Here is a 22,347-nt window from a genome sequence, read left to right as displayed (position 1 = left end):
GAGGTGGATGTGCGGCCATACAAGGAAAGATCGATTAAGGAATGAGGTGATTAGGGAAAAGGTGAAAGTGGCGCCAATAGAGGACAAGATGATGGAAAACCGACTAAGATGGTTTGGCCATGTGAGAAGGAGACCTATGGACGCACCAGTTAGGAGTTAGGAGTTAGGTCTGAGTTAGGAGACCTGGGCAACAAAAAAGGTTGCTAGGGGTAGAGGCGGACCAAAAAGAGACATGGTCGCACGATATGAGATTTTAAATTTGGATGAGGGAATGGTGACGGAGAGGGCACAATGGAGGGCAATGATACATGTGGATTTTTAGTATTTGACGTTATTTGAGATATTTAATGTTTTTATTTAATTTTTAAAAAAATTATTTTTTTCCGGATTTATTACACCTTTTTACCAATAACTTTCTTATATATTAATACTTGGTTCACTTTTAAGGTATTCCGGACCCAAGTTTTACTTCAGTTTTCTAAATCGTTTTAATCTTTATTCTCGATTTAAATTCTAAATTTTTATAAAAGAAATCGGGACTTCGATTTTAAAACCTACAAGTTTACCTCGCTTTTGTATTATGTTTCACTCCCCTTTTGTTTTTCACTTTTTCTTTTCTATTTTTTCGCATTGAGGTGCGTGTTCACCCATGGACGGTCCCAAAGGATGATTCATGTCAGCTGACCCCAAATCATTTTGGGATTAAGGCTCTGATGTTGTTGTTGTTGTTGTATGGTCAGAACAAATGTTTAAAAACCTTCAGTTATAAATGGTGACAACAGAAAATCCGGAGTACTCCGGACAATATAGTTCTTAGTGACAAGAAGATATTTTTAAACAATAACAAGATGTTAGATACAATTTCGAACAATGGACATACAAACTCTTACTTCTTTATAATTACATTCTACGTTCTCTAATCATCCTTCATCACTCCCAAGGTCTTTGATCGTTCGTGAGTCTTTGTTCATCTCTCTCTCGCGTCAGTTTCATCGGTAAGTCTCTAGTTCCGTATCATTGGTTTAGTATTGTCTTTTAGGGTTTTACCCTAGTGTTGGAAATTGGGAAAAGGGTGATTGCATGTTTGTGATTAGATTGTTGTGGTTATTGTTAGGTGAAGGATTTGTAGAAGAGCATTTCTAGCTTCCGTTGTAGACTCGTATTCGGATCAGTGCTAAGGTAGGGTTTTCCTACTCAGTTGGCTGTTTAATTGATTTAAGATGAATTATTGTGTTGATGGCATGATTGATATCGTAATTGGAATTGTCTTTCTTGGTTGTTGGAATTGTTGTTGTTTGTCTATGTTGGTGAGGTGCGTCCTCAGCTGAGTGGAGTCATTTTCGAGAATGGCTTCACGCCCTTGATTCGCCTCTTTTGGTTCCCGTCACAAAGGGGGATGTGCACATTAATGAACATGGGTTGTTGCTCGTTGCAATGAGCGGGGCTTAGGTAGGCATGGCTGCAGTCCCCATCGGCAATGAGGATTACCTGTTGCGGCGGGTAATCTGGCAGGACTTCACACTTAAGTGTGTAGTCGGATATGTGATATGGTTGGAGTTGGAGAATGGTTGTTCAGTTGTATGCTTTGGTTGTTTCTTTGCGATTAACTTATCTTTATTATTCAGTTGACTGACCCCGTTGTGTTTTGTAAAACTGTGGTGATCCATTCGGGGATGGTGAGCAGATTGTGACAGGTGATTATTACTTTTAGCTGCGGGGACAAGGATGGGGATGTCATGAATTCGAGTCTATCTTTCACTGTTACGATTTTAGATACTTTAGTTTTGATGTATAGAGAGTTATATACTTTACTTTGGTTTTTCTTGAGACGATGTAATCGCTAAACTTTATACTTTAATAATTGTTCTTGAATGGTTACTTTTGATATACTTACCTCGGGCAACCGAGATGGTAGCAGCTTCATATGCGAGGGTGGTCCTTGGTAAGGCACCTTGGTATGTGGGGGTGTTACAGTAGGTTGGTTGGTCGACTCATATATTTGTCAATCACGCATCCTGACTTAGTCTATGCCGTGCATATTTTGTCGCAATTTGTTCATTCCCCAAGAAAAGAGCATTTAGATGCTGTCTTAAGGGTTATTCGATACATTAAAGGAACTCCTAGCAAGGGCATTATCATGGAAAAGCATTCAGATTTAAAATTGTATGGATACTCCGATTCTGATTGGGCTACTTGCCCTCTGTTTAGGAGGTCGTTGACAGGGTATTTCGTGTCACTGAGAAATACACCTATTTCATGCAAAGTGAAAAAGCAAGTAACAGTGGCGCGATCAACGGCGGAGGCAGAATATCGTGCAATGGCGGCCGTGACAAACGAGTTAATTTGGTTAAAGTCGTTTCTTCGTTCACTTGGTCTTGATCACCCCGAGCCCATGAAATTTTTTTGTGACAATCAAGCTGCATTGCACATTGCGAAAAATCCCGTCTTTCATGACCAAACCTAGCATATCGAGATCGATTGTCATTTTATTCGTCACCATTTGCTTGCTCGGACGGTCTCGACGTCTTAGGTGCGGAGTAAAGAACAGATCGCGGACTTATTTACCAAAGCTCTTAGCGGAGAAGTGTATGAATTTCTACCAGGCAAGTTGTGCATTGGTTTAGCCACGGCCCACCGCTCCAACTTGAGGGGGAGTATAGGACGATATTATGCAATATTGTACTCCCTCCTATTCTCTACGATCTTCCACAATTCCTAAAACAGCAAATTCACAAAGATCTTCCACTTTCCTTATTAGTATATTATTTGTGGTTATCATAACTTATGACCTCACATTCTCTCCTTTACCTTCATTTACATCCACATATCACCATACGGCCATACCACTAAATTCTACCCAAAAAGCAATGTGGAAGAACTTAGTGAATAGGAGGGAGTATAATATTGTAACAATTATATTGTATTGTATCTTTGATATTATTGTGTATATCTTTTAATTACCAAATATTGTATATTGTAATTAGGAAGGTTTCTTAGGGTATGTGTTGTATATATACCTTGTAATTGTATTACTCCCAAAATCATTCAATAACACGCAAAATTTCCCAAATCGTTTTTCTGCCTTTCCAATTCTTTATTTTACTTACAAATGATGAAATATAACGTAAACAAATTGTTGAGATTACGGCTTATCATTGATAACAGTGTAATTGCTTAATAATCTAGGTTATTAATAAAGGTGGCAATTGGGTCAGTGACGGATTCGGGTTGGTTATAGTTCATGTCCGGTCGTTGTGGGGTCGGGTCATCAGTGGATGGCGGGTCAGGTCATTATTAGGTTAGTATCGGATCAGGTTATCAGCATAAATTTTATCTTATGTATTTAGTTTTTTATGATAATTTTATGTTTAAACGGGTAGGTGTATTAATCGTCGTTTTAAGTGTGAACAATTAAGATGAATGTCAATTTGGTCTTATTTACACCATTATTAAGCTAGCTCATTATCAGGTCATCCATCGGGTTGAGCCAAAACCGGGTCACGGGTCGGGTCGTCGGGTCGGGTTGGGTTGAAAAAGTTAAGGTCATTATCCGGTTATCAGTCCGGTTCGGTTTTGGTTCACCCAATTTTCGGGTTCAATCAAATTGGGTCTCGGGTTGGGTTCCTCGGGTCGGCTTTTGCCAGCTCTCTAGAATGATTGCAAAATGCATGTGAATTGGGAAGCACCATACTCTAAAAACACTCAAAATAAGTTTTACTAACATACGCTTTTCTTAAAAATAAAAATGATCCAAAGAAAAATGATTGAAAAAAATGTAGTATACGTTGTTTACCGCTGTTTACCTAAGTACTACCATAGGTGTGAGTTAAAACTCCCCAGTTTCGCTGTTCATCTTTCTAGAGCTGAACATAGTTCCAAATTACTAAATGGGAACAAATAATTTCAGCATTACAGAAAATCTATCAACTTTAGCATCTTACAATCTTACATACAGTCTTATGGTTCTCTTTACAGATGATTCATATTCCGAGAAATTGCTTTTTTCCCCTTTTTCTTCCAATAGATACATAAGCACAAAAGAAAAGAAGCATAACAATATATGCCATCATATTATCTAAGGGACAACAAGAGAAATAAAGCATCCACACTGCACAGAAAACCTTGATTATATAATGCTAAGGAAGCATCTTCAACCCAGAATTTCAACCGCTGTTAAAACCCAAGGGTACATAACTTCGGTGAGTTTCAGTTTCTCAAACTCCATACACCAAACATGAGCTTATTATAGTTACATTTGCCCAAGCATATTTGGATAAGTCCCCACCTCCAACCAGAGATGATTTCTAAATAGCTTGATCTGCTTCTTTTTCTGCAATCTGGCTATTGAGGAACTTCAGCACTGACTGACGCTGTAATGCAAATTTTGTGTAAGCCTTATTTGATATCTTTATGTATTTCTACTTGTATGGTAACATATAACTAGAAAAGGGTCAAAGTTAATGAGGTGGTACGAATAGCCATGATAAATGGGTCACTCGGGTCAGTCATTTAACGCATTAGGAGTTGGTTTGTTACGAGTGTGATGTTCAATTATAAGGTAATTTTGTGTTCCAGATGTTCCAGGTTCGATATTTTCATATCAAATTATAAAGGTTTTTGTTTCAAAATTTTCAAGCTAGGTTGTTTCAGACCAGGTCCATCCTGATCCAGGTCTACTTCATATTATACTTTTCTGGTTAAGTTTATAAACTAAAACCACGTCAAATATCCATGTTCCTCGAGGTCGGGTGAGATAATGCATGTTTTTTTCACAGGTAGCAAGGTTATGGAGATTAGAACGGTAAAACTGGTGGTTAAGCATCTGGCAAGTTCAGAAATGGATTAGTATGAAGGGCAGTACATGGTAAGGGGTCTTCATAATGCAATGAATTATTATTGACATGGTATCTACGATCTATTATTCAAAAAGATGGGGAGTTAGACGGAGATGTGGCTCATAGAATTAAAGCGGGATGGTTGAAATGGATAAGTGCTACATGGTTTTTATGCGATAAAGATATGCCCCAAGGATTAAAGGGAAAATTTTATCGCACGGCGATTAGGCCCGCCTTACTTTACGGCTCCGAGTGTTGGGCCGTCAAACATTGCCACATTCAAAAGATGAGTGGGGCGGAGATGCGTATGTTGAGGTGGATGTGCGGCCATACAAGGAAAGATCGATTAAGGAATGAGGTGATTAGGGAAAAGGTGAAAGTGGCGCCAATAGAGGACAAGATGATGGAAAACCGACTAAGATGGTTTGGCCATGTGAGAAGGAGACCTATGGACGCACCAGTTAGGAGTTAGGAGTTAGGAGTTAGGTCTGAGTTAGGAGACCTGGGCAACAAAAAAGGTTGCTAGGGGTAGAGGCGGACCAAAACAGACATGGCTGCACGATATGAGATTTCTCGGGCTGGATGAGGGAATGGTGACGGAGAGGGCACAATGGAGGGCAATGATACATGTGGATTTTTAGTATTTGACGTTATTTGAGATATTTAATGTTTTTATTTAATTTTTAAAAAAATTATTTTTTTCCGGATTTATTACACCTTTTTACCAATAACTTTCTTATATATTAATACTTGGTTCACTTTTAAGGTATTCCGGACCCAAGTTTTACTTCAGTTTTCTAAATCGTTTTAATCTTTATTCTCGATTTAAATTCTAAATTTTTATAAAAGAAATCGGGACTTCGATTTTAAAACCTACAAGTTTACCTCGCTTTTGTATTATGTTTCACTCCCCTTTTGTTTTTCACTTTTTCTTTTCTATTTTTTCGCATTGAGGTGCGTGTTCACCCATGGACGGTCCCAAAGGATGATTCATGTCAGCTGACCCCAAATCATTTTGGGATTAAGGCTCTGATGTTGTTGTTGTTGTTGTATGGTCAGAACAAATGTTTAAAAACCTTCAGTTATAAATGGTGACAACAGAAAATCCGGAGTACTCCGGACAATATAGTTCTTAGTGACAAGAAGATATTTTTAAACAATAACAAGATGTTAGATACAATTTCGAACAATGGACATACAAACTCTTACTTCTTTATAAATGAGTTTTCTTCTCATCTATTGGTGTGTTTCATCTATGTGAGAGATTCAAGAACTATATGGAAGACCAATGCTCCTCAGACTCTTCATATTGTGTTGATGTAATTAATGTCGGATTATCGAATAAAATTCGCCCTTTTCAAACCTATGCCAGGCGTATAGACACAGACCAAATCACAGAAGACTACAGTGCATTCACAGAAGACTACATGAATAGACAAGCATATTAGAGTATATGCATGGAAAAGCGTATATACTAATAGTGAGCTTTGTTTTAGAGAAAAGTTTTTTTTTTTAGATCGATTTTTACAACTGTATAGTTGTCGTAATAGCTTATTATGATTGATAAATAAACTTTCACTAAAAAAGTTTGAAAGAACCGAAGAATATGGCAAGGAAGCCTTACCCGCTGCTCAAGTGCTACATCATCAGCGTTAATTTTCAAAGATTCCAGTAGAGTTACCGCTTCACGGAAGCCAGCAATAGCCCCCTCCTCATCTCCGAGCCCTTTATCGACATCAGCAACTTTTGCTAAAGAAACGGCTACATCTAAGGTCTGTGATGACAGAAAGCAACCAAATCAACAAGAAAAAAACCACAAATCTAACAATCCCAGTAGTGCTTTTAAGTATTAACACTCTGGGTTTTATTATACCTATAGTTTATGACAATGCCTTAATATGTTTTTTTCAAAAGAAGAATAGAAAACTATTACTCTGTCCCGGTTAATTTTGAAAGATGAGTCACTTTTTATTGAAATAAATCACAGCAATATGATACCACATAAACTGGCGTACTATAACTGTGCCATAATGTGCACAAAGTGCTGCATAACATGTTTTTCACAATCATCATCAAAATGAGCCGTAGCACAATTAAATGCCATGGTAGTAAACACAAAAGCATTGGAAGACACATGGTCCTATCTAAAAAAATTACAAATAACTCCAACTTCTTCCAAACCAAGGTGATTGCAACCTCAGGCTCCAGCTTCCTTGTCAAATAACGACGCTATAAAGCCCACATTCCCAAATTTCAAGGGAAGTAAATATATGAGAGTTCTGCTAAATCATAAGTTACAAACTAAGAAATATCAGCACTCCACATTTCCACTGAAACCTCATTTTCTTCGTTTCAACTCATCTTAAACGGAGTAAAATGAGACCCAACTTCACTGCTTTTCAAGCACACAGACCAGCGGCACATTTACGTAGAGTGCAGGGTAAGGAGGACTTTATTTAAGGAATAAATATTTTTTAGACCTAAGCGAATCAGTTAGAAGACGGTCGTTAGTGGGTCGGCAGGTAAATTGGAGGTAGGAAATGCCCCTGTTAGTCCCCAGGTTTGATTCCAGCACTTGACTCTTTTTTTCAACACCTTCCCCTACATAGCTTTGACTTCTTCCCTTCAAATAAAGACTTCCTTACTTCTCAGCTTCCTTTGCATACCTTCCTTAGCGTATCTACCATTCAACTAAAACACCATTCAGTAATACGTAAAGCAGAGTATTAAGATTCTTTAATCATGTTGTATGCCTTCATTCACACCCCCATGCCCGAAAAACTAGATCTGCCACTGCATCCGGCACACTTCAAGTAAAACGAACATTAGGTCTACAACTTTGAAGCATATAATGAGTATTGTTTCTCTCTAAATTACAACAAAAATATCACAACTTAGAGGTCTTCCATGTTCCATTCATACTTGTAACTTGCAAGAGAGCCCATCCGTTTATTTAGTGCCCGCATAATAGAGAGGGGGGGCAACAATGATACATCATCAGGAACGAAGTGGAAGTAAACACTAACCAGAGATGGAGAGTCAGAATGACTTTTCATGGCATTATGACGATATTCCAAAGATCGAGAATAGTAAGATTTAGAAGCTTGCAGATCTCCATCATAGTATTTCAGGTCACCGATTTTGTTTAGAGAAACACAAAGGGTGTGTATTATCTGTAAAGGATACATTTAAAATTATCAGTTAACAAACTCAAATTTACAATCTACGGAGTAACATCCAGTACACCACAAGTCTCTACATCACCTCCATATCCTGAGTAGGCAATCTTGACAAAGCTTCAACACTTTCTTGAAAGTAGGTTATGGCAGATCCACCATCTCCCATTGCACGACTGCAATAAAATTGATCAGTCAAGGAATATGTTAATTATTTTTCTTGAAACCTGACAAATAAATCTAGCTCATATTTAGAACACAAATGATACTGAATATAACATTAAATGTGCAATTTGTTAATTTAAATGAAGAAGACAGTAAGAAAAATGTAACGACGGAAGTAATAAATTAGTTACGTAGTACAATTTTATGAGCAACTCTGTATAATAATTTTAAATGCGAAACCCGCCAAGATTGAATAAGGATGTTAGGACTTATAGGGACTTACTCTGGCAATCAGAAAGCATTTCTCAAAAGATTATCAGGAAAAAAAAATTCTACAACAGAAGATCAAATGATTACATGGGAACAGAACAGCGGAAGGAACTATGAATCAATGATTTAGAGGGTAAAAGCAAAGCCCGAGCCCCAAGTTGTACGATTCCACATTCAAAGATGAATCAGAATCTTATTTACTTCCAGTTGCCCTCATCCCAAACAAGTTTGAAATTTCCTTTTAAAATAAATACTACTTCCATTACTTTCTTATTGTCCTCACTTATTTAACTTCGTTGGACAATAGATGCCAACTTTGACCATTACTCTAAGCATATGTAAAGATATGATGTAGAACTTGTCATGTTTGATTAACCAAAGCTACTATTTTGATAATATCATGTCATAAAAATTGTAGTCACTTATACCATGGAATATATTGGTCAAATTCAACGCCAGCTAACTCCAAAGTCAATTGAGGACATCATTAATGGAATGGAAGTACATTTTCGACATACTTTTTCACCCTTCGGTTAAAAAAGTAGACACATCAACACAAATACATTTCACAACATTATGAAATGAAGCAGTAATAACAAAACAATGTGTTTTTCAAAAGAACTCCCTCCATCCAATTAAATTGCCCCCATTTAACTTTGTGGTACAAAAATGTTTAAACTATATTTCACTACATACATTAGCATCAAAATAAATCAAATTTAAAATCTTAATACAAAAATACAATAGGGTGAGCATCGGTCCAAGCCCAAAGACCGGAAAAATAAATTTGGTGGATCGAAGACCGGAGCTAAAATTCTCGATCCTGGGCCATCCGAACCTGAATAGTTCAATTCGGTCCGGTCTTAGACCGAAAACCAAGATTTGTCGCTCTTTAGTATACGATTATTAAATAATAAAAATCATAAAATCAAATAAACTACTTGTTTGAACTATCTTTTATTTTAAATAATTACTAAATTCCTTTACAAAGTTTCAAAGATTAGTTTTGAAAATCATAAAACTACGGTCCATTCTGTTTCGACCTAAATTAACTAATCTTCGACCAGACCAGACCGAAGACCGGAACCTCAAAGCATACGGACAAGGACTGAGGACTAGACCTAAAAGAATTTGGTCAGGATTAGACCAAATTGTCAGGTCCATCCATTTTCCAATTTTTCAGGTCCGGGCCTAAACTTGTTCAGCCCCAAAATACATGTTTTCTGATATTTAAAGCTAGACAAAATGACGATACATCTCTACAGATAATTGGAGAAAGTGGAAACTAATGCTCAATTGAAAACTCTTAGCACAAAAGTCAAGACTTAGTTTAAAGAGGACCAAGGCGCTAAGAGGCCAAGGCGACGATGAGCAAAGCGCAAGGCGAAGGCGAAGGCCTTTTAGACACGAGGCGCCCTATTTTTAGTCACAAATTTGCATTTTCCAAATAAAACTTTGGGCAACAGTACCTTTTTTAGGAGTTTTCATGTTGGCTAACATGTAAAGGAGTAAAAGTTGGGAATAATTGGGAAAAGAAATGACATAAATAAAGAGCTCGAGGAAAAGATATGGAAACTGCGTACTACTAAGTCTTGCTAGGTGAGCCTCATCTAAAAGGCGCACCTAAAATGCACCAAGGCGTTTTGGCTGGTGCCTCATCCAAGCCTCCAAGGCGTGCCTTAGGCACACTTGAGGCGCGCTTTTTTAAACAAAGGGTCAAGAAGGGCAAAAATATGTAGTAGTATCATCAAGTGTGTTGTACACTTGTACGTTCTACACCAAGAAACTGGTTTTGTGATAGTGCTTATTGTCACAAACTATTCAACATGTTTTACTATACTTAATAATTAAAAACATGTTTTACTATACTTAATAATTAAAACAAAAGAGAAGGTTATGGTTATGCAGTTCCAATTAAAAGAGAAATGAATAGGCATATGAAAAACCACATACGTGAACTTTTCTTATACTCTTAATTCTTGAAAGACTTCAGGGTGAAAAATTGATTCAATCGTAGGTCAAACAACCAAATTGGTAAAAAAAGTGAAGGGTATTGGCCAGATTGGTAAAAAAACTGACTTGTGACGAATTGGTAAAAAAAATGAAGAATTGAGACGAATTGGCCAAAAAAGTTACATTTTGCTTAATTTTTCATTATTCCAAATTTATTTGACAAAAGTACCCTTGCGCAAGTAGTTCGATTCAAAAAAATTGATCCGAGGCTCGTCCTTAGCAACTCAATTATGTTCCCAAATTTGAAATAATCCAGCCTTATCCAAACTCAATCGAAATCAGATACTTCTCCAATCTCCCATCCTTATAAATTGACCCCAAAAATGATGAAATCCAAAATGGCCTTTATTCAATTGACGCATAACCAAATAATTGATTTTGACATAAATGACTTGTACTTAGACCTGGTAAAAATGACCCGAAACCCGAGTTGTCCGGCCCAATATAATCGACCCAAATGCTTATTGTCATAAACTGATTATTATTCATAAATAACTTGATAATAGCTGACCCGAAATGACCCGAATTCGAATGATAAGACCCGAATTCTTGCAAACCCGTAATCGACACGGCTCGAACTGACTTGTCCTTATTTGGGTCATTAATTTGGCAATGGTAGTTTGGATTATATCGGAACTGAGTTGTCTCAAATTGCCATATTTGCCAAGATTTCAATTAGTGTTTTTAATTGGATCATTAATTTGGGCAAGGGTAGTTTGGTCAAAATTAGTTATAAGATAATAAGAATAGTAAACAAAACATGGTTATAATTTTTTTGGCCAATTTGTCACAATTCCACATTGTTTTTACCAATTCGTCATAAACTATAGTTTTTTTACCAATCTGGCAAATACCCTCCACTTTTTTTAACAATTTGGTTGTTTGGCCTTCAATCGTAGCCAAACATTAACATCAATTACTTAAACAATTTTACGATCTCAATAGTCCCATGCCATGATATTAAAAATTTAATATGTCTTTTACCCCCACCACTGAAATTTTTGGCGTCAACTTCAGCATATTAGTAAGCCAAATGTGGTCCTAGTGGTACTAAGGCGGTGTAGCAGTACTATATTAAGTAGCATATGCATATTAATTGGTGATTCACTCGATGATGGGGAGACTACTCATATGTGGACTATTTGATTGCTAAATGTTAAATGGTCAGGATGTCATAACACTACCCCCAAAAGTCTCAAATAACTCTACATAAGCCCAACACATGAAACATTGGCACCATTCAGATATCAAATTTGCTAAAGACTTCCAGTTTACCACTTCTCTTTCTAGTTAATTCTCATCATGACAAGCTACCTCTATATCACCTGTCCTTTACAACGAAGCAAATAAATGAGGAGAAGATTGCAATTTAAGGCTCAGAATAATACTTGCAGAAGAGAAAAGGCATGACAAAAAAAAATACAAAAACAAAAAAAAAGCTCGTCTATTTCCATGCAGAGTTAAAAGGGCATCATAGACAAAGAAGGTGAAGGTCAAAAGAAAACAGGATATTTATTTCTCTCCTAATCTCAAATACAGTGATAATGAAGCCTAACTTTTGGACTTTCTACGTCTAAAGTCTCAGATTTTTCTATGCAAAGTTTGTACAAAGGACTATACTTGTGTACCCTATCATAAATCTCCGTGAGAAAGCAAGCTAATGATTTTGCATGAAATCTATTAAAGGCTCCTTCACTAATCAAAAGACTCAGCTAGCCATCTCATAGGTCAATATTATCACTGAGGTCTGAGGGACAGAGGGTAGATAAGATCAAACATTCTTATCTCAGCAGCAATGGCAGTTGAAAATGATCAATTACTGAAATTTTTTCCAAAAATTGTTTTGGCAGCTAGAACCTACGAAATGTATGGATGAAGTATATACTAATAGTAAATATAAAAGGGACAATAGATAAAGAGACTATGCTATGTTACTTTGACTCTCCAACACGGCGTCATAGTGTCATGTCTCGCATGTGTTAGGTTGTCAAAACACTCCATTTCCGAAATAATACTACACTCGACTACGGTCAAGAGCATGTCTTGACTGTAACCATCGAGAAGGACGCGACACGCCAAAATGGAATATTGTATAACACTACAATTAAACTTCTATCTCAATTCTACCTTCTTCCACTGAAGCCAATATTTATAGTAAATATAATGGAAGTAGAGAAATAAAGTGAATTAAAGTGAAAAGAAAGAATATAAATTAATTTCCAAAAAAATGGAAGTAAGAATATTATACGGTGATAACTCAAAAAGGAAAGTGAGAAGATTACAGTGGGATGGAGGGAGTATTTAAAATACATACTTAAAAATTTGAAGGTTTATAATTGAAAAGCAGAATAAACAAAGGCGTAATTTATCAATGCTCCTTGAATAAACAACTTATTGTCAAAAAAGCATTTAAAAAAATCTAATACAACGAAAATCAAACAAAGGCTAATCAAACAATAAAAATTCAAGTATCCAATACTTCCAACATTATTGGCATCTTAATCTCCTAAACTGGAGAAAATTTCCAAGATTTAGATCTTTTTCCGCCAATTTGAGAATGATATCAATTATTGCACTTGCATATTGTATAGAAGGAAATAAATATGATGATGTCAATATTAATGACTTCTCTACAAACAATCCAAAGCTTGAAAGAGTTATCTATAATTTAGGAGATACATACTGCTATTGCTATTGGAGTTTTAGACACATAAATGTTTGTCATTGACATTTTCCAATTTTTGATTGGATTTCATATTGTTGTATATTTATTTAGGCATTCGCTCATTTGTTGTTTAGGAGTTTTAAGACAATAGCTTATTTAGTTGTTATCTCTTTGGACACTTAATATAGTTTATTCTATTGCTTTCATCAATTCTATAGTGTTTTCCTGTTTTTACAAATTATATAAGAGGGATTTTGAAAAGGGAAAAATATAAAGACATGGAAGGAGTATACGATTCCATGTTGGCGTGTCGCGTCACAGTGTCGAAGTAACATAGATGCATACAATCTTTAACACAAAATCTTGTCAACTGCAATTCAAATAAACATGTATTATCACTTCTTCAACCCATTATATCAGCGTTTGGTTCACTTTTCCAAACCTGTTTCCCAATTTACCTAAAGGGTTTACCTCCAAAGATATTACAGCTCAACGGTTTTCGACTTTTCAGTATCACCTTAGACTCGCTTAGTTAAATACCGAATAGCGAATCGATTTGCGCGAATTATGAATCTGAATTATAGACTTATGGTTTACTGAAGTATGCTCTATTTTGGGCGAATCACGAATTCGCATTAAAAAATTGAATCAGTGGTATTAGTAGTCTGGTAACCCTTGTCTCACTAACCACCTTAACAGCTTATCCACGCCAGATCAAATTAAGAGATTTGGGGAATCCAATAGAATCATGGCTTACAAACTACCCAACACTTTGCCTCAATCCCAACCAAAATCCATACATGTCGCACTAAAAAATGGGGAGAGCATACCAACAATCTCCCAGTGTTCCAAGCACTGCACCTAGTTGAGAGCACAACTCTGGATTATTAGGAGATGCCTCTAACTGTTCCCTGATATCCGTCACACACAGTGAGAGTCTCGATTTGGCACTCTCAATATTGCGGGCCCGAAATGCCTGTACATGATAAAAAAAATATCGAACTGAGTTTTTTTTTTCCAAATGTCAATGAATGTGTTTAATTGATTAGTTAACCACCTACATCTCCACATTTCACTTGAAAAAGATGTCAATATCAACCAACACTTACCCTCATGGCATGATGCACCAGAAAAGCGCCTCTCTCTAGAGAAACATCCTCATAGATCACAGGTTTATTGTTACTAACAGCTGCATCAGCATCTGTACTACCATGTGACCTCTTAATTCTGGCATGACCATCAATGAATCGGTCAACAACCTTCTGAAGATCATTATCCGCTTCAATCTTCTCAATATCAGCTCCACATAAAGGGCAATCATTAAAGCATGTTATGCATGCCCTGGATGCACACAAGAGAAGGAAATTGATCAGAAAAAGGTAACATACAACAACAGTCGGTTAGATTTTTAAAATACTTGTAAGCAAACGCAACTTACTTGCAAAATACATGCGAGCAAGGCACACATTTACTACTTTCAAACAGAAGCGCCTGGCAGATCACACAGCTCAGAGGACCTAGTTTAAATGAACGAGAATCATATCCCAAAGGACACTTGGCCTCAATGATGGAAGAATCTACAGTCTCATTTTTAGCTTTGCCCTCGTGTTCTCCGGTGTGTTTGCTTTGGTTTTCACTACGTTTTGAAGAGGCATCATCGGGACGAGCAACTTTCACAAACGGACACACTGGAGTCATCTTAATCAACACTGCCATTAACATATATTAAAGCTGTAAGCTTCAGAATATGAAATAACAGAACTCTTTGATTCAAAACTTCTGCAGCACTTTCTCAGTATACCACATATATTTCCGTTTAATTAGCCAATTTCATTTGGGCAACATCCAGATTACAGCAAATATAGATTATCCACCAGGTTCGTTAAGAGGAAAATGAAATCCCCTCTTTGTCCCATTGTGACCCAAAATATTCAAGGATACAGTAGAAGAGAGAATTTCCAGTTAAGACATCGATCCGCCACGATTTCTGGGTTACAAAAATAAATCACTAAGAAAAATCACAGTTATGCAGCAAGTCACTAGCAAACAGTACTAGGGAATTCTATCCAAAGGACCCAACAAAACCATATAACTGTGTCCACATTTTAGTATGTATATCATATATGCGGAATAGTGGATATTGCACAAATATAACAGCAGAAGGAAAAATTCTTGCAAAGTATCTATACAGATCAATTGACTATTGTTTCCAGCTTATGCTACCCCTCTGAGGCCACAATGTCGTGTGAACTAGCAGCCAACCATTGATTTTCATTTTCTCTGCTTTTCAGCCATTGATTCACCGGGAAGGAGAGAGTATTAATTAAAAATTTAAAATGATACAGACTTTCATAACTACCAATGCAAATATGCACAAGGCACTACTAAATTAGTAACTAGTAAAGCTAATAAGCATGGAATTGAATACAGAAATTAGAATTAACATTGTAGGAGTTGATCTTTTTTTTTCCTTGATTTTGTACCTTTTAAGAACATGCTCAATGAGTCATTTCTCAACTAAAATGTCTAACCCCCAATGGCCCTTACAAACACCAATTCACAACGACACACTGGTTTATAAATATTTCTTCATAAAGGAAACTCACCAAGAAAGGGCCAGCTCTACAATGTGAGACATTGTTCTTATAGCAATGATAAACAAAGAATCAATACAACAACAACAACAACAACAACAACAACAACAACAACAACAACAACAGAGCCTTAATCCCAAAATGATTTGGGGTCGGCTGACATGAATCTTCCTTTAGAACCGTCTCTGAGTGAACGCACACCTCAAAATGAGAATACAACAACAACATCAGAGCCTTAATCCCAAAATGATTTGGGGTCGGCTGACATGAATCATCCTTTAGAACCTTCAATGGGTGAAGGCACACCTCAAAATGCGAATAGAAAAGGGAAAATGAAAAACAAAAGGAGAGCCAAAATGTAATGCAAAGTCAAGTTAAACTTACAGGTTTAAAAATCGAATTCCGGATTTCTTTTATAAAAACTTAAAGTTTAAATCGAGAGACAAGGTTAAAACGATTTTGAAAACCGAAATAGAATTAAGGATCCGGAATGCCTTAAAAGTAAACCAAGTAAAATATATAAGAAAGTGGTTGGTAAAAAAAGTGTAATAAAGGAGAGAAGAACAAATAATTTAATTTTTTTAAATTAAATAAAAACACTAAATATGTCAGAAAAACATCAAATACTAAAAATCCACATGTATCATTTCCCTCCATTGTGCTCTCTCCGTCACCATACTCTTCTCAAGACCCAGAAATCTCATATCGTGCTCTATCACTCTCAACCATGTCTGTCTCGGTCTTCCTCTACCTCTAGGGACCTTTTCTGTTCTCTCAGCCTCAGCCTCAGCCTCAGCCTCAGCCTCAGCCTCAGCCTCACGGCCCAACACTCGGAACCGTAAAGTAAGGCAGGCCTAATTGCCGTGCGATAAAATTTTCCCTTTAATCTTTGGGGCATATCTTTGTCGCATAAAAACCCTGAAGCACTCTTCCATTTCAACCATCCCACTTTAATCCCGCTTTAATTCTGTGAGCCACATCTCTGTCTAACTCTCCATCTTTTTGAATAATAGATCCTAGATATCTGAAGAAATCTCATTCCCATCGAAAATAATACTCCCTGCATGTGTCGATCTCAACACCGCCACCGCCACCTTAGTGAACTGAGACCTCAAATACTCGGTCTTACTCCTCAAATACTCGGTCTTACTCCTGCTCAGCCTAAACCCACGAGTCTCCAAAGTCTGCCTCCACAATTCCAACTTTCTCTCCACCCCCTCTTTTGTCTCATCAATCAACACAATATCATTAGCAAACATCATACACCAAGGGATGTCGTCCTGAATATCCCATGTCAACTCATCCATAACTATAGCAAAGAGAAAAGGACAAGAGTGCAGAACCTTGATGCACCCCGATGGTAATGGAAAATTCTTCCGTTCTCCTAACATTAGTGCGAACACTTGCACTAGCCCCCTCATACATGTCCTTTATGAGGTCAATATATTTTTGAGACACACCCTTTCTCGCCAAAGCCCACCAAAGTACTTCTCTTGGTACCCTATCATATGCCTTTTCCAAGTCAATAAAAACCATATGCAAGTCCTTCTTCTTGTCCCAATGGTGTTCCATCAACTGTCTCATGATAAAAATCGCATCCATAGTCGATCACTCGGGCATAAATCCAAATTGGTTATCCGAGATGTCTACACATCTCCTAAGACTTTGCTCGATTATTTGCTCCTATAACTTCATCGTATGACTCATAAGTTTAATTCCCCTATAGTTGGAACACTCTTGAACATCACCTTTGTTCTTGTACAAAGGGACAAGCGTCCTCCTCCTCCAAGCTGATGGCATCTTGTTGCTCCTCCAAATCTTGTTGAAGAGCATGGTTATCCATTCGATCCCTTTCTCCCCGAAGCACCTCCAAACTTCTATGGGTATACCATCCGGTCTCTCTACTTTCTTTGACCCCATCTTCCTTAACGCCTTTCTAACTTCACTCTTTTGTATTCTACGCACAAATTCCCGATTAGCCATGCTTGGTGTTACTTCTACATCCCCAAAACCTTGTTCCTAATGTCCATTGAATAAAGTATCAAAGTAAAAACTCCATCTTGCCTTTATTTCGTTATCCTGAACGAGAACGTTGTCGTCCATATCTTTCACACACCTAACTCTCCCAATATCTCTCGTCTTTCGGTCTCTTATGCGAGCCAGTTTATAGATATTCTTCTCTCCTTCTCTCGTGTCCAACCTGGCATACACTTCTTGGTTAACTTTTGCTCTCGTATCTCGTACTGCCTTTCTAGCGGCTCGTCTAGCCTCCTTGTACTTTTCAAAGTTCTCATCACTTATGCATTTCCCCAAAACCTTATAGCATTCACGTTTTGTCTTTATCGCTTGTCTCACCTCATCGTTCCACCAAGATGTGTCCTTACTTGATGGTCTATTCCCTTTAGATTCCCATAACACCTCCCTCGCCAAATCCTTTACAACATGCTCCAATTTATCCCACGTTGCATCAATATCTTTCTCCTTACAATCCGACCAAATATCGCTACTTTCAACCTTATCAAAAAACGCTTGTTGGTTTCCCCTTGTAACTTCCACCACTTGATTCGTGCCTCACCGATTATCTTTCTCTTCAAGTCTCTCTTACCCCGAAAATCAAGCACCACTAGTCCACTAGTCTATGTTGTGTTGCGGCACTTTCTCCGCCGGGTATGACCTTGCAATCGGTGTACTCTTTCCTCCACACATTCCTTACCAAAAGGAAGTCAATTTGACTAGCATTTCCTCCACACCTATAGGTCACCAAATGAGAATGTCTTTTCAGGAACCAAGTGTTCATTACACCCAAGTCATATGCCAAAGCAAAATCTAATATGTCACTTCCTGCTTTATTTCTCTCCCCGAACCCAAAACCCCCATAAATGCTCTCGAAGCCAACTCGACTAGTACCCACATGCCCATTGAGGTCACCACCAATGATCAATTTCTCTCCAAGAGGGACTCGTTCTACAACCTCTTCCAGATCTTCCCAGAAGGCTCGTCGAAAAGAAGCATTCAAACCTACTTAAGATGCGTAAGCACTTATAACAGTCACCACCTCATCCCCGACTACAAGCTTAATGCTTATGATCCTATCACTCTTTCTTGATACTTCTACCACATCATCGATGTAATCTTTATCAATGACAATACCCACTCCATTACGACTTTTGTCTTTACCCGTGTACCAAAGCTTATAACCCCAAGGCGCTATCACCCTTGCTTTATCTCCGACCCACTTTTTCTCTTGTAGACACGGTATATGCACTCTCCTCCTTTTCAAAAGGGAAACAAAAGGATTTCTTTTATAAAAGGGAAAAATGAAAAACAAAAGGGAAAGCGAAAATGTAATACAAAGTCAAGGTAAACTTACAGGTTTTAAAATCGAATTCCGGATTTCTTTTATAAAAACTTAAAATTTAAATCGAGAGAAAAGATTAAAACGATTTTGAAAACCGAAATAAAATTAAGGATCTGGAATGCCTTAAAAGTAAACCAAGTAAAATATATAAGAAAGCGGTTGGTAAAAAAGGTGTAATAAAGGAGAGAAGAACAAATAAATTTTTGCGTTATTTGATAAGATTAATCCAAACTATTGGGGTTCTTCTTATAATAATCTCAACTTCATTTAATCTTATAATAAACCGTACTATTAACGTCATCTTCTCATATTGAATTCGGTAACCTACTACCTTCCCACCAGGTCATACTTTGGAAAAAAAATCTTAAATAAGTAACATTTACCATTCCTCTTCACCCCTTCACTTTTCCATCACCAACCATCAAAAACCAAAAAATCACCACCACACCACCGATGTGCTGCAACCAAAACCAACATCAAAAATCACCACTAGCATCACATGAACTTTTTGAGGAAATTAACCAACACCAAAAATCACCATTGGCACCACCAATCTGCTATATTCCTCTATTGTTGTATACCTCTCTTTTGAAAAATTTCTAAAGCGAGTTATCATCATTTTTCGTTGATTTTGCTGAAATTAATGAAGGAGATGGAGACGTATACAACAATAAAGGAATGCAGTGTAACAAGCACCCATACTACCAGCAGCATGTATTTTGTCTAGAACACTAACCTAATTTCATCAAACCTAAATCACCCCCAAAATTCAACAACCCTAAAATCCTCTAATTCAAATTCAAATGCAATTAAAAAAATAGAAACCCAGAACAAGTACTCCGTATTCGAATAACTTGAAATTCAACATTATTCAGAGAATTAGAAGTATCAAATGTGGCATTGAGCTTTTCTTTGAGACCATCGCATAAACAAGCACCATGCTTTGAATATGATTAATTTTTTAGTTTTATGGGAAGTGAGTTTAAGGAGCGATGATGACGATACTGGAGGTTGACTCCATTTTTGGTGATGAGCTTGAATCTTGTGTAATGATAGTGATAATGGCTAGTGACTGAAAATTGACGCCTTTGATTTTTGGATTGATTTTTTGAGTTTTGCATTGGTTGAGTAATGGAGGTGTAAATGGTTGATGAAGGGTGAAGGTGGTTGGTAGAATTGATGGCTCGAGGTACTGGAGTGGTGGTGGGTGGTGGACTAGTGGGTGGTGATGGAGGAGAAAGGAGGAGGTCTAAAAAATAAAAGAAAAGGGATGACTGGAAGATTTACCTAATTTTGCAGGTTAAAAACGGCCTAGGTGCAATACGAGTAAATCAGTGCACTAACATGGTTTATTATGAGATTAAATGGAGTTGGGATTATTATGAGAAGATCGCCAATAGTTTGGATTATTCTTATTAAATAATCCTAAATTTTTTTTAAAAATTAAATAAAAACACTAAATATGTCAAAAAAACATCAAATACTAAAAATCCACATGTATCCTTTCCCTTCATTGTGCTCTCTCCGTCACCATACTCTCCTCAAGCCCAAAAAATCTCATATGGTGTTCTATCACTCTCAACCATGTCTGTCGCGGTCTCCCTCTACCTCTAGGGACCTTTTCTGTTCTCCAAGTCTCCAGCCTCATAACTTCATAACTTCATAACTGGTGCGTCCATAGGTCTCATTCTCACTGGCCAAACCATCTTAGTCGATTTTCCATCATCTTGTCCTCTATTGGCGCCACTTTTACCTTTTCCCTAATCACCTCATTCCTTAATCGATCTTTCTTTGTATGTCCGCACATCCATCTCAACATACGCATCTCCGCCACACTCATCTTTTGAATGTGACAATATTTTACGGCCCCACACTCGGAACCGTAAAGTAAGGCATGCCTAATTGCCGTGCGATAAAATTTTCCCTTTAATTTTTGGGGTATATCTTTATCGCATAGAAACCCTTAAGCACTCTTCCATTTCAACCATCCTGCTTTAATTCTGTGAGCCACATCTTCGTCTAACTCCCCATCTTTTTGAATAATAAAAACAAATGCCAAAATCTGTCCTCATTCATGTATAAACTATCTTTTGTTTCACTGGTCCTTTTAACAAACAAACAACCCTCCTCATTGCGGTTTTTCTTTTGGGTTGGTGGTAACAAAGGTCAACCGCTATGACCTGGAGCGATCCCCGTATAGAGATAAAGAGCCAATTGCTCTCCTATATGGCAAAGGAAAGTGAACTTGGCACAACACTCACCTCACAGGTACGAAAAATAAACTATGTCAAGTCTTCTTACATTACTTAACCAATGTGTTTCCCTAAGATGATCATAAAGCAGAAACCCATACATAACTATGGATTTATGGTACTATACTTCAGCAACGAGCTTCCTACAAGACATACTTGCAAACAATGTATAGCCTTCAACCCAATTCTATTTTGGTTGCAACACACCACTAGTGGCGAGGCGAGGAGCTAGAAGAGGTAGTTGCCCACTCGCCCCTAGCAATGAAATAATTGTTGAGTTGAAATTTTTTATTATTTTTCTAGATTATCCTATTGCGTTGCCTACTGGCCTCCTGAAAACTTTCCCCTCACCCTCTAAGTTCAAATTCTGATTCCGCCATTGAACGTGCCACAATATAATCCCATTCTCAATTCAAATATCGTATATTATCGCCGTTGAATTCTTGATTCGGCTTCGCATTTCTAAATCGAGCAATTCGGAAAGGAAGATAAATCAACAGGAAATCATAATTCAAATACGGATAACAAAAATCAACAAACATTTACGAAACCCTAATATAGAATACACGATTAGAACATAATAATTAGGAAATAGTAGAGAAATGATTAAGAAAAGAAAACATACATGAAGAAGAGCGAATTGCAGAAATTCAATTCTATCTATTTATGAGTTAATCAATAAATGGATTAGTTGTATATTGATTTTAGGATATTATCGTGTCATTCTCTAACTTTTTCGTTTTACATGGTGTCGCCGTTTTTTTTGAAAAAACTTTTGACCGAAATAATAATAATTGTTACGAGTTGAGGAAAACGGTAATTTTTTTTTTCAAACCAATTATTTCGTCAAGGCCTTCAATTTGAAAAAAAAATTCACCGCTTTTTGAACTCGTAGCCGGTAGTTATGGTTGGTCAAACATTTTTTAACGAATAAACTTTGACCGACCATAATTCCCGACTACAAGTTGAGACGTCGGTGAATTTTATTTCAAACGGAAGACCTCTTAAAGATAGTCAAT

At 37.1% G+C, this 22,347-nt stretch overlaps 1 protein-coding gene across 2 annotated transcripts; it reads right to left on the bottom strand.

Annotated features, from left to right (window-relative positions):
• Window positions 1-3,854: 3,854 nt before the first annotated feature.
• Window positions 3,855-22,104, bottom strand: LOC141633336 (protein NCA1-like). Of its 2 annotated transcripts, none has more exons than XM_074445816.1 (8): window positions 21,954-22,104; window positions 14,563-14,833; window positions 14,234-14,465; window positions 13,955-14,100; window positions 8,100-8,187; window positions 7,862-8,008; window positions 6,460-6,609; window positions 3,855-4,370 (listed from the first exon to the last, which is right to left on the bottom strand). In XM_074445816.1, exons 2-8 carry the CDS (start codon window positions 14,820-14,822, stop codon window positions 4,305-4,307), a joined length of 1,089 nt encoding a protein of 362 aa, XP_074301917.1. In that variant the 5' UTR covers window positions 14,823-14,833; window positions 21,954-22,104; the 3' UTR covers window positions 3,855-4,304. The 2 variants fall into 2 exon arrangements, with proteins under 2 accessions (XP_074301917.1, XP_074301918.1); XM_074445817.1 differs by lacking the exon at window positions 21,954-22,104 and adding an exon at window positions 19,460-19,534.
• Window positions 22,105-22,347: the final 243 nt, after the last annotated feature.

Source organism: Silene latifolia, chromosome Y (assembly GCF_048544455.1).
Source record: "Silene latifolia isolate original U9 population chromosome Y, ASM4854445v1, whole genome shotgun sequence".
Lineage (NCBI taxonomy): Eukaryota > Viridiplantae > Streptophyta > Magnoliopsida > Caryophyllales > Caryophyllaceae > Silene > Silene latifolia.
This window is presented reverse-complemented; position numbering and strand designations above follow the sequence as displayed.

Bases quoted from the DNA above. Each gene is read 5' to 3' on its own strand.
- LOC141633336 (XM_074445816.1), bottom strand. From the start codon at position 14,822: ATGACTCCAGTGTGTCCGTTTGTGAAAGTTGCTCGTCCCGATGATGCC. The intron at 14,101-14,233 runs GTAAGTGTTGGT...TATCATGTACAG, and splicing joins TGGTGCATCATGCCATGAGG to GCATTTCGGGCCCGCAATAT. The intron at 6,610-7,861 runs GTTAGTGTTTAC...CTGTCATCACAG, and splicing joins ATTCTGACTCTCCATCTCTG to ACCTTAGATGTAGCCGTTTC.